We start from the raw sequence: 12,893 nt of genomic DNA on the forward strand, positions 1-12,893 counted from the left end.
AAGAACTCATATATCCACTGTATGAACACTCTTCAGCACCAGACTGCAGACAGCCCCATTTTAACAACTTGTCAACAAACATGGTGGAGTATCAACCGGCTACAGAGCAGCTAAGTATATTTCTTTAGACATGGTGGAAACCAAAGCAGAGCTAAAAGAGGAGTGAATATTAGACTTAAATGCATCTGGGTGTCAGAGAAAGTAAAGGTCAGAAGAATTTGTGAAAAACTTCAAATGAACATGTAAAATGAATGCAGTAAGAAAAAGTACAGGAGTATATGATTAAAGCATGAGCAACACCCTTTTGGTGGTATCCAGTATTATTATTCAGTATGTTATATATCTATTATCTGTGATGCATTGTAGCATTGCGGTTCTTGTAAAGTAGTAAAGTATATGTATAACATTAAATGGAAACAGTAAGTAAGTGGAAGTGCCTAAAAACTGTACTTAATTGCAGTGCTTGAGTAAATACAGTCCACCTCTCATGAGTGAAACAGAAGAAAAACACTCTCAAGTGCAAATCGTAGAGTGCAATGTGAGTCGTGACCTGCATACAGTGGCTGATAGGCGGACAGAGACAGCGGGGAAGAAAAGGTGCAGAGAGAGACAGACAGATGCGGGCCAAGAGACGGATGGAGTTTAATATAAATTATGAGATGTTAGCTCTTCTGGTAATCCTGGTGATAACTCTCTCTGCGCTATCGCTATAGCAACACCGTGCCCGTGGTGATGAGTTGGCCATTCGTTCAGGCCACGCTGATTGAGCTGTCATCACACACGCATACGCACACACTCTCACAAAGACAGGCACACTCTCTTAGACATGCAGATAAATCATTTCACACACACACACACGCACTTCGTCTCTATGTATCTATCAGTTTATAAATTGCAGGGAGCTGTGCACAAGAGAAGGTCAACTGAAGATGCATTGAGAATTAGAGAAACAAGCATCAACTGGGTTCAGTCAGGGGGAACTCGGGCAGCGATCCAGAAGACAGAGAGACAGGGAGACACAGAGACGCAGGCCGAGAGGCAGACAGGAGGGATATAGGGTTGTCTCTAAGGGGTCTTGTGCTTGTTCTGACACCCTTACAGCGCCTCACGGACACACCCCATTACACACACAAAGAAACACGTGTACAAAACACACTGTGGTATGATTCTTTTACTTGTCCCTTGCCTGCATTCTAAGTCACAATAGCAGGTGTGTGTGTGTGTGTGTGTGTGTGTGTGTCAGAGTGACACATATACCTTTCTCTCATTCTCCCTGTCTCATGACACACACATTCTTGTTTGTGCATACATGCAACATATATGTCCCCTTAAAATGTGACTGTTCATGCTTTTGCGTTTTTGCTTGTGTGTGTGTGTGTGTGTGTGTGTGTGGGTGTGGGTGTTAACTGTACGTGTTCCTAAGGCCTGCTGCTGAACAAACTAATTAAGGAACAAACACTGCTTCAAACCAACCAGAAAATTACCTCCCAACTCTAACAGGACGACCCAAGGACAGACAAGCAGGTTCTCTATCACATCCAGTCAGAGCACACAGCCTAATAAAGGCTTGGTTGGTTTATCGAACAACTAGCATGTGTCATTTTTAACACCCCACTGAGTGTAGCTTCAGAGTTTGTGGCTTTGTGTGCATTTGACATACAGTACATTGCTTCTATGGATTCACCAAGCGGATCTGCCCTCAAACTACGCAGTTGTGCGCTCTTCCAGCAAGGGTCAACCAAGTCTAGTTTCAAAGTTTAAGAACACAAAAGCCACTGTTATCTATTATCCCCTGATATTTAAAGAAAGATGTGCACACTCTCCCGTGTTTTATTTCTTTTTAAAATGAAATGCAGTTATTATTGAGCTTGTAGTTGGAGGTTGTTGACTTTGAATAGATTTTGAGAGTAAATTGCTGGTGAGTGTCTCTATCAGTCAATACTTGCTAATCCTGTGGTATTTCACAGCCAATAGCTTCCAATTAAATACTCCTATCGGGGGAGATGTCACTGACAGTATCAATAGCATCTTTTTGACCTTCTGTTTCTCTTTCTGTTCTTGTGTGCACTTGAGTCTTCTCTTCCTTTCACTGCACTCGTAGCATTACATTAGTGTCCATTTTAATTGTTTTTTACTGCTCTGCCGCTGTGATCCACCATTAGCATCAGAGAGTCTGGCTAAGCGTCACTGAAATTGTTTTAATTCTGATGGTGATCTGTCCTTCTGTTGTGGTGCGGCGACTCAACAATTGCTGTTATTTGTACTGTCGCTACCAATAACATGGCTATGTTATTTCTGCTTACAGTGAAGACATGTGGCAGTAATCTTCATGGGCCATCAGGAACCTTCACATCTCCGAACTTCCCAATTCAATATGAGAGCAACGCACAGTGTGTGTGGATAATCAGTGCTTCAAATCCCAATAAGGTAAAGCTCCTGCTCGCTCTCGCTCTCTCTCTCGCTCTCTCTCTCTCTCTCTCTCTCTCTCTTTGTCTTTCTGTCTCCGTGTGTCAAACAAAATCTCAACTTCTGATAGCTTTTGTTAATTAATACATATTGCTTTTAATCATTTCAGAATTGAGTGAAATCTGAGCATTTGATCCGTTTATTGTTTAAAATCACAGCTGAGTATCATGAGAGTCCAGTCATCAACTGTCAAATTGTTACTTGAACAGTAAAACAAACATTTTTAAATAGGTCAGATGGGAGATATACTCATTGGTGGGTGCATCTGTACGATGGAGAATCTCTTATCTGGTGGGTGGTCTATGAAGTATGAAAAGAGAAGATATTTTGCATGTAGGCTGTGATCTCATTATTCCCTGAAAGTGTGCCTAAGGTAAACACAGAGAAGTTTTGGGGGGCTGAGGATAGTAAAGAGGAAATTAAAGCCTGCAGGTGATTGATAGCTTGGAAATTGAGCTTATAAAATGTTAAATAAGCAAGAGCAGCAATGGCAGGGCAAGCCATTTAAAGCCTGCTTTATTGTTAACAGTGTGTTGGATATATAGTATGCAGCAATGAAACAGTATGTGATGTGTGAGTGAGCTCAAGTCATCTGCCTGAACTCGCTTGCAGGCTTTGAACTCCATGCATTTCATCTAAGTTTTAATATAACACAGCAGTTCAGTTCAGCCGTTTACAAAGTTGGTTTAGCAGCATTTTTACATAATTAATAATAATTCATGTAGAAGGTACTGTAAATGATATGCTAGTCAGAGCATATCAGTGTCTAATTCTGTGAGATTCGTTAATCCTGCAAAGGGGAAGACGATAGGCTGGAAGTTAGACGGATTGCTCCCATTGGTCTCCTTATTTCCCAGGAGAAATCTGATTGGTATTCAGGAGACACCTCCGTATTCCACTCAGGGTCACCGTGGTGACCGCTCTGTTGTCAATGGCAACACCTGCGTCAGCACCATACGGGCGTACATACACATATGAGCACAGTCACATGGGCGCGCACCCACTTTTACATACATGTGTGTTCAAACACGCCTAGCTGCTCATGCAAATACACTCACACACTCAGTTGCTTTGCATTTGCTCAAAACCTTTTTTTACCTTTTCTGTCTCTCTCTCTCTCTCACACACACACACACACACAACTCTCTGTCACTGCCCAAGGCCTGTGGTTTATGGCCTAGAGCAATACATTTTCTGTTGAAGGCTACAATGTGTATGTGACTGTTGAAGGCTATAGTACTAATGCCCCTCTGTCTGCGCTCTGCGGGGTGCCTGTGTGTGTGTGTGTGTGTGTGTGTGTGTGTGTGTGTGTGTGTGTGTGTGTGTGTGTGAGAGAGCGTATGAGTAGTTTGAAAATGAATGTATATGCATTATGTATGATTATGGATATTGCCAAACACACTGGCCGAAATGAAGACCAGATCAACTGAAGCTACATCAAGTCATTTTTATAGCCCTTTATCTAAAGGTTGTACTGATAGGACCTTATCATATACTAAATTACATGTATGTCGTGCACTGTATTGCAGCATAGACGTGTCATTGCACCAAACATGTCCTGTATGTTGCTACTGTCAAACTAGAGGACTTCACTGATCTGTAAATTTGTATTGTGAAGAGGATGAGCATCCATTTTAGAACAAATGCAGGCAAAGCGGGAAAAAGGCAAACAGGGCAAAGACATGCACTGCATAAACACAACGTTCAAGTCCAGCAGGTCATCCTCCTTTCTCTTTTACCACATTTCCTCTCTACAATTCAATAAAAGTTTTTTTTTTTTAAAGAACAAGCACAGACTCAAACTCATGCAGAAACAGACGCTAGAGAACTTGAGTTCAAATGGTTAACACCGAGTTCTTCCTTTGGTTGATTTTAAGAAAAAAACATATAAAAAAGACAACTCTTAATCACCACATTCAAAAATTCCCTTTGACATTAAAAACAGTTTGAAGTTTCTTTATTCAAACTGTGGAAACTATTTTTTCAAAAGCAAAATCTGTCATTTAAACCTTGTATTGTGATCGCGTTCATAAGTTTGACACTGGCAGAAATTGTAAGTCAGAGGGAAACTAAAACCATTCAAAGAGCCAGATGAAATTACAAAGCGAAAGACAGAGATAAGTATAAGAAAGAGTGACAAATCATTTAGTATAACTTCAATTGTTCTCCCATCTTCATTCATTTTTCATCTAATTTGACACATTGTTGTATTCATGCGAGACACCTGTGAAGAGGCGCATGGGAAAGAGCATGTCAATATGTAAAACTAAATCTCACTGATGGATTTGCATTTTTGGTTCTGTCAGACTTGTCTTACCGCCATCAGATAAGTGTCAGATTTTTGGCAGAATCTCAAGAAGGATGTTTTAAAGTTGGTGAAGCCAGTAGCATTAATCAGTCAATTTGAAGACGTACTTTTTCAAAAATAAGTTTTTGAACTTCAGAAATACTTCTGTGGCATAATCTAAAGTAGAAACCCAAGTATTATTATTCTGAAAAGAGCTGAGCCAATACATTGCTGTGAAAAATGTATTTGGTGAAAAATGTATCATTACACAGACTTTAAATCTGCTGGAAATAATAGATCACATAGATGGCTTTACCATGTACCACAACGCTGACTGTGTAGTGATCAGATTCAAGGATGCAAAAAGACATGTTTATATACACACTGATCCTCCACTGGAAGCTTTGCCCATGATTAGTGTTGAGCGCAGGAATTCACATTCTGTCGTGGCTCTTCAAGTGTTTAGCGGGCAACAGGAAATTGCAGATTCAGAGACACATCTAGGGGAGTCAGAGGTAGTTTACTAGTTCAAAAGCAACCTTAGTTTGGGCAGGTGGTGGAGGAAAACAAACAGTGGGGAACTGGCAGGTGAACAACATGTCAGGAATACAACGAGAGCATCGATGATCCTGCGAACTGCAGCGAAAACCCATGAGGGAAAAGTGGCCGCAAGTGTGCGGTCATTTGATCACCTAAGGAGAGAAATCAACAAGATAGGAAAAAACAGACACTGGGACCCCAAAAAGAGAATCTGAGGCTGAAGCAGGGGGTAGAGGGTGATGGTGCAGGCACCACAACACTTTGAGTGAAAAGGAAGAATCCCAGCTGAGCCTGCCTCTCACACTAGCAGAACATCTCCTTCTTTTATTGCTCATACATGTGTCTCCCTATTTCATCCTTTACTCCCTTTCTCTCATTCTCCCTGTCTTATCCTTCTTTTTCTGTCCTTTCTACACTGCCCGGCCCTCCTCCTCCTCCTCCTCCCTCACTCCCAGAGGCTCTGTCCTCAGTATTACCCAGATTCTTCATTAAAGAGCTCAGCCCGAAACCATCAAATTACTATGGAGAAAGAGAGAACACGGAGAGAAGAGGGGGAGGGCACTTTAGGGGGAAAAAAAAGTCTGTTTTTCACAGTTTCACTGGCATCACTCTCTCCGTTGCACCCATTCCCATCCTCATGCTACATTTCTCACTGTCTTCTTCTCACACTTTGAACGTAAAGAGGTGCAGGGTTTCTCTCCTCACATAGTCTCTCTCTCTCTCTCTCTCTCAGTCTCTGTCAGTCCTATTCCCTCCGTCCCTCTCTCTTTCTCTGTCTGCCCACTCCTCTGCTCCCTCTTTCAGGTTAAGTGTTAATGGGGTTCTATAGCTCTCTGATGTTATTGCTTCATTTAGTTTTGGCAGAATGAGCCTTTAGAGCCGATTCATTCTCTCCTGTTCTCATTTAACCTTGGGGGGGTGGCATGCTGGGATGGCCATTACTAGTCTCTTCTCTTCTTTTCTCTTCTCTTCTTAAAGAACCTCTCATTTTCCCCTTCATTTAGTTTCCTCTTTTGCCTTTTCTATGTTCCCATGTTCTGTCAGCGAGTCAAAACACTTTTTATATGATCTGTTTATGATGCATGAGGTAAGACAAATGTGGCAACTTCATGTGAGTTGCTTTAGTCCACTAATATAGCTGGACATGCAGCAAGTACGTGCAAATGATAGATGGTGCTCTGTTATATGAAATGACAGCATTAAGTATGGACAGGTTTTGCATCACTTCATGCACATTCGTTTGCACAGTCTGATGCATAACCCATGGGTACAAGAAGACTACTGCAGTGCTGCCATGCTGCATATTTGGTGGCCACCACAAAGGAAAAGTAATGTGAGAGCGCTGAGTAAGACTGGAAAGTTGCACTTTCGTGTAGGCTTTCTTCGTGCTAATTTACAATGCCTTATAGGCTTACAGAATTCAGGCATACTCACTGAAGCTGTGAGGCAGAAAGACAAAAAAACAAGTTGCACTGGCGTCTTTTGCTCGCCGTTAGTCATGAAAATGCCATGCTTTTGCATCATCTTGACAGCATGAACAGCATAGCACTTTTTTAGGGCTTAGGTTCAGAAATGTTAAACATTTAGCAAACGAGCACTGTGATTCAAATGCATTTCTCAGTGTAGTAGTTGCATAGCAACTGTAAAAGCCATGCGTAGCCTTTACCACAGCTTCCTGTTCAGAGTTTGTGTCTAGAAAGGAGGCGCCTGGTGGATTCAGTTCAATGAAACAGAAGTAAGGGGAAAAACACTAAGCTGCAAAGGGCTCTGGTCATCAGTCTTCATCAGTGAAACCCGGGCTCTTCTCACAATGGCACAATTTATGCAGTCTATGTGGAACGGTGTTCAAGGGGAGCGGATGGCAGAGGGTTTACTGTAATGCGGTCACAGACAATCTATTATTCCCCGCCCCTGTCTGCGCTCCCCTTACATCAATGACTGTGTGGCTCGCCAGGTGTTTCAGATATCCCTTCACTAACTGTGTCTTCAAGGTATCCCTAGATCTTATTATGGTATGGGTAGGGAGGAGCCTCCCCCATCTCGTTGTCTCCACAACAACTGAAGGAAGTGCTTTATCAAGCAGAAATCCAATTCTGTCGCCTCATTGGCTAGAAGCCATAGATGGATGGAAAGAAGGATGCAGCAGCCAATTAGAAAGAGACAGAGAGAAAAGGTGACAGCAAGAGAGAGGGAAAGATAGAGAGAGGCAGGATAGATGATAGAGAGCAAAAGAGAAAGTGAGAGAGAGAGAGATGGATGTTTTCATGAACACCAACTTATTAGAAGAGTTAGAGGAGAGGAGAAATATGCAAAGTATTCAGTAATTCATCTGTCGCACTCGCACTCACTACACTGAAAGAGATGCAGAACGTACACATAAACACTAACTCCCACACTGTCAGTAACGAGGGTACGTTCTAAGTTGACCTCACTGCAGCGTACGCATTCATAGACACACACACAGAGGGACAGAATAATGCAGTTATTTTCAAGATGTGCTTAATGCTGTGTGAACAGTGCTGACGTGGCATTCGGGTGTTCTGTAAAGGATATATATGCAGATTCAGACAGATCCGTTTGTCTGGTCTGTCTCCACCACAACACCGAAGACAGTCTCGTGGTCTCCATTATATAGCCACCTAACTAAACCACAGTCATTATTTCTTGCAGTTGATGTTATATATCAACTGCCCCTCTTTGATTTTATTTATTCAGCACATTTGTTTGAATTTGTCACTGCCTTCATTTCTCTCGCTGTGTTCTGTCAAGGCTTTTTATACAGGCCAGAGTTCGTTTTTCACCTCTGTGGCAAAGGAAACACTGTTGAGAAAATACAGTGCATGTTCAGATGTAAGTCAAATAATAGCAATCGGCATCTGGGAAAGTGTTCTCTTTTCAGATAGGCAGATGATTGGCAGCTCTAGCAGGACAGTCTTTAACTATGAATGTTAAGGAATATTTCAGGAAATGCAAGGCTGCTATAAGATTGAAAAAAAGTAGCAAAAACACTGTCATGAAGCATTTCCAAATCCACAGGTATTTGTCATTTAGCAGGTAAAATATCATGAATCTTTTCAAATTCACATTAACCTGGTCATTTTAAACATATTGTCTGTTTGAAACTTAAACTTAGGTTGAGGGACAGCAGCATGCTGTTGTGAGTTCATGAGAATCGGTAGATAAACTCACCTGTACAGCTAAATCCCCATCCGGACCAGCACAGTCACAGCATCAGTCATGCTTTATAAGATAACCTTGTGCACATTTGTATCACTTCCTGCAGTTGTAGCTGCAACATGAGAAAGAATTTAACATGCGGCTTTCAGTCTGATGATTATAGTGACTGACGCTTTCCATGCGGGATCTTGCCTGTGTCTAAAACATGGAAAAACATTCTGCACATACAGTATACCTGCATTATTTATTATTGTCAGACCTGATGTTGTATTGAAATCTGGCTTTGGGCCTCTAGGAATATTGTGATAAGTGTTTAAATGGTGACTATGTAATCACAGAAATAGACACATTAATCTCCACAAAGCTGTGCCTGTCATTGTGTGTGTGTGTGTGTGTGTGTGTATGACTGGCTATATGTGTTTGGCTGCTGCCGCGTCTTTGTGTGCATGTGTGCTTGCCAGAGATTGTTTAGCAAGCAGGTGACGCTTTTATCCAATCTCCTGCCTTACATGCCGATAAGACTGAGTCAGCATTGTGCTCGCTTGATTTTGTTTTGGTATGTCTGCATCAGTTGTCTTTTGTGATGTCGTACAAAAAAAGTCTGCTTCTGTTGCCCCAGTCAAAATCAAGAACTGACTGAGCTTTTTCGGTGTGAAGGAAACAAAGAATTAATCCCATGAACAAGAGTAAATCAGGCGACACTGCCAACAGATAAGCAGTTAAACAGTGGGTGAGAGGAAAGGCACATGGCCACCGTTTTGTGTGCTCAGTTTTTCATTTGTTCTCTCTTTCTTCGCAGACTGACTGGTTAAGGTCAAAATGAGGATAAGCCGTTTATCTTTCAACATGTGCACGAGTGGTATTATGTCCCCAGGTTTTCAGGTTGTAGTTGTGTGTGAAGAAAGAACTCCGTGTTTAATGTCTGACTCAAGCCAAACGTTTGAATGCAGGCTGCAGAAGCAGATGCACAAAAGGAGGAAGATGTGAACATGCATGTACAGTAAAAATGCTCACTGTGAACACACCAGCGTGCTGAAAATTCAGACTCAGAGTCAAACCTTTGAATAATTTTGATTGATTCAATGCTCCTGCAGCAGAATATTGAATCTGGAAATCGGAAAATTCTTCACAGGAAAAGAGGGAGAGGAGAACGGATAAGCAGAGTGAGGGTTTGGTCTCCCCGTGAGGGTCAAGTCAGAATTCTAGTTTGAAATATTCTAACACTGTACATTGCTGGCATCAAAGATGTGCTCATTATGACCCTCTTTGCTCTCTGTAGCCTCCTCCTCATCCTCTCTTCCTTCTTTCTTCTGCCTCCATCTTCTCCCTTCACTTTATCTCCCCTCTCTGTCAGACTCATTCTTTCTTTCCGTCCCCGCTCTCCTTTTCTCTCTTCTCCTCAGCCAAATGTGTTTCTCTCTGGTCTGAGATGAAACAGAAAGTGTTGGTTTAATAATTCCTGATCAGAGTTTTGAGCTGCGCACTGATCCTTCCAGCTTTGAGTGCAGCTCAGGAGGTGTTCCCCATTTCTTCCTGGTTCTTCTTGCTGCACTGGATCAAATCAAACCACATTGTATCGTACACTGATGATTTTGATATGTTTGTAGGTGGAAATCTAAACAGCTGTGGAGCACATGCTGGTTATCATTGGGGTCAATGTTATGGTTATAGTAATGACGCTATTATGACATTATATTACATTGATGTATCAGAATTGAGATGTTATTATAAGGGGGACTAATAAAGTTTTATTTTAACGTATCATTTCTAATTAAAGATTTTGGCCATTTCTTTCCAATTTTCAGTATTTTAGTTCATTTTTTCTGTAAATCTATAACAGGTATCAGTGCATTTACCTCGGCCTATTTATCCTTTATATTTCAGAGTTTTTGTGAAGAAAATGGGTCAGGCTAAACTTCATAATATTAATAATCACAATAATGAATAATTATAACTTATAGTATTAATTAGGGATGGGGCTGCTCTGCTGCTCTAGGCTGGCTGACCACTTTAAGCACTTTAACATAAGCCAGCATTCACCCATTCACACACACTTTCATACACCAGGTAACCTGAGGCCCCCTCATAACAGCACTTCTCTTGGTAGCTCAACATGACCATGATGTTGTGAGTTCAAGGCCCAGGCCTTACTCTCTGCTCTGGCACTGTGCTGTGTGTTAGAGACATGGCTCCAAGTCCTTCTCAAAATGTCTGATCCCAACTCACTCATTTAATTTTTTGAGGCAAAGGTTGGAATATTAAGAGAATAAATCTGTAAATGTTGGAGAGTGAAGTCATATTACTGTGAGATCAATAAAAAAATGGTTACTGAATTTTACAAGAAGAAGTTTTTTGTTTTTTTTAGATATCATAGCACAGTTCTACATCCTCTAAATTCATTTTTCTTAAACTGCAATCTGTAAACATTCTTGTAGAGCTCTGAATTTCCTAATGTTTGTTTTCAGGATCTGTTCTTCTACTTCTTTTGCTTGTTGCAGCTTTTGATTTCATCCTGCCTTTTCTAAACTTTAATTTAAGTAGATTGGTTGGATTGTTTGGAAGTGGATTGAAACATGTCTGCGCTTTTGTCTGTGCTCTTTAGGTAATCCAGATCAACTTTGAAGAGTTTGACCTGGAGATAGCCTACGATACGCTGACTATAGGAGATGGAGGGGAGGTGGGAGATCCTACTACTATTCTACAAGTGTAAGTATTACACTGTCCTCTTACTTATTTCCATTTATTTCCTGTGAAAGAGTTTTCTATTCCAGATCAAGCATCTCAGTATACAGCATGTCAAATGTAGACAAGTAAAACCCTCTGAAAAAAACTTGTGGCTTTATAAATATATGTATCATATCTCCACCAACAGAGGTGGTGGTTGTCACAGAGAAGAGTACAGTAGCTGTTTGTAAGGTTTGTAAGTTTTCAGAGGCAAATAAGTGAAATGGATATGTTTAACTCCTAATTATGATGATGGGATACAAACAGAGCAAGGTCTGCTGTCGCACCAGGCAGCAAAACAGTTTCATCTTGGTAATGTTGTGAGATACACTCCTTAAAGATGAACATAATAAGTTCGAGGAAAATGTACTGCATTTTTTTTCAGTGACTTCATCAAGCAGATTGTGCGACGCACGTTGTGTTTCCATAATGACCAACCGACCTCGTCAGCAACAGCGCTATTGTCAGTCAAACAGTGTTCCCATAAAGTCTAAATGGTCAGAGTGCTCCTAAATCGTCTTCTTGTACTTTTGCCATTTTCGTTCTGGTTTTTACACAGCTTTCAGTTGCCAGCTTGCTTAAAATCTTCTTAAAGTCTTCTTTTTCGCAGTTAGTGAGACCGTAAAACAGCAGTCTGCGTTATGTCTGCTCCATTCAAAAAGATGAACTGTTCTTGAATTTTGAAAATGGTCTGCTTTGCCCAAAAGGATAACAGATGCAGAGACTTTACAAATTGGATGATTTCAATACACTTTGGAGTTGGTCACTGTTAACTTTCATGCCTAAAAGCCGCTGACAGTCTGGACAGTGTGAATATACTCTGAGCCATTTGCTTTCCTGCAGGAGAATTCTGCAAAACCAAAGCAAACCAAATCAAAGCAATCAGCCCCAGCCCAGTATGCTCCAGCAATTTGTTCAGACTCAAAGCAGCAATTCAGGCTTCGATTCTGGCTATGATTGCAGGGATGGAAATTGTACTTTTTTTATTATGGTTATTATGGTAACAGTGATTGAACAGTAATGTATTTTCTGCCCCAGCCTGTCAGGTAGCTTTGTTCCTGACCTGATAGTCAGCATGACCCACCAGATGTGGCTTCATCTACAGTCAGATGAGAGCGTTGGATCCATAGGATTTAAGATCAACTACAAAGGTAAGAAATGAGCATGTGTGTGAACAATATTAAGAAAAGTGCCCAAGTTTTCAGTAAAATGCCTCTTGAAAAATGAGGAACCTCCTCCATGTGTTGCACTCCAGTGTTTAACAGGGTGTCCTCTGTAACTGAGAGAACTGACTTAATGTGACTCTTTAAAGACGGAATAACACGGCGTTATGCTTACAAATGAACAGCTGAATTCATAAGGAGTAAGACACACCCTTGTTCAGTCGAATGCATTTAGGGATTCTGACATGGCAGAGGATAACATGCAACTTACTACCTGCATGTATGGTGCAATAAGCATTCACACGAACTCCCTCATGCCAATGGAACAGCCATCATGAGCAATTTAGGGTTCGCTGCCTTACTCAGGGACGCTTCGACATGTAGACCTCCAACCTTGCAATTACTGGACAACCCAGAGCTGAGCCACAGCTGTTCCTAACCATGTCTAAGGCCCCCTCATAATTCCTACCAGGTCACATTACTTGTCTTGGTAGCTCAACATGACCATGACATTGTGAGTTCTATGAACCTTTCCC

General features: G+C 41.3%; 1 protein-coding gene across 1 annotated transcript in view; it reads left to right on the top strand.

Moving 5' to 3' along the window:
• Positions 1–12,893, top strand: part of csmd3b (CUB and Sushi multiple domains 3b) — a 313,752-nt gene that overhangs the window by 207,754 nt on the left and 93,105 nt on the right. The window contains exons 10-12 of the mRNA XM_046418010.1: positions 2,306–2,427; positions 11,073–11,176; positions 12,233–12,345. Of these exons, the coding sequence (XP_046273966.1) occupies positions 2,306–2,427; positions 11,073–11,176; positions 12,233–12,345 (339 nt within the window). The remainder of the gene's footprint in view (positions 1–2,305; positions 2,428–11,072; positions 11,177–12,232; positions 12,346–12,893) is intronic.

Source organism: Scatophagus argus, chromosome 17 (genome assembly GCF_020382885.2).
Source record: "Scatophagus argus isolate fScaArg1 chromosome 17, fScaArg1.pri, whole genome shotgun sequence".
NCBI classification, from domain to species: Eukaryota; Metazoa; Chordata; class Actinopteri; family Scatophagidae; genus Scatophagus; species Scatophagus argus.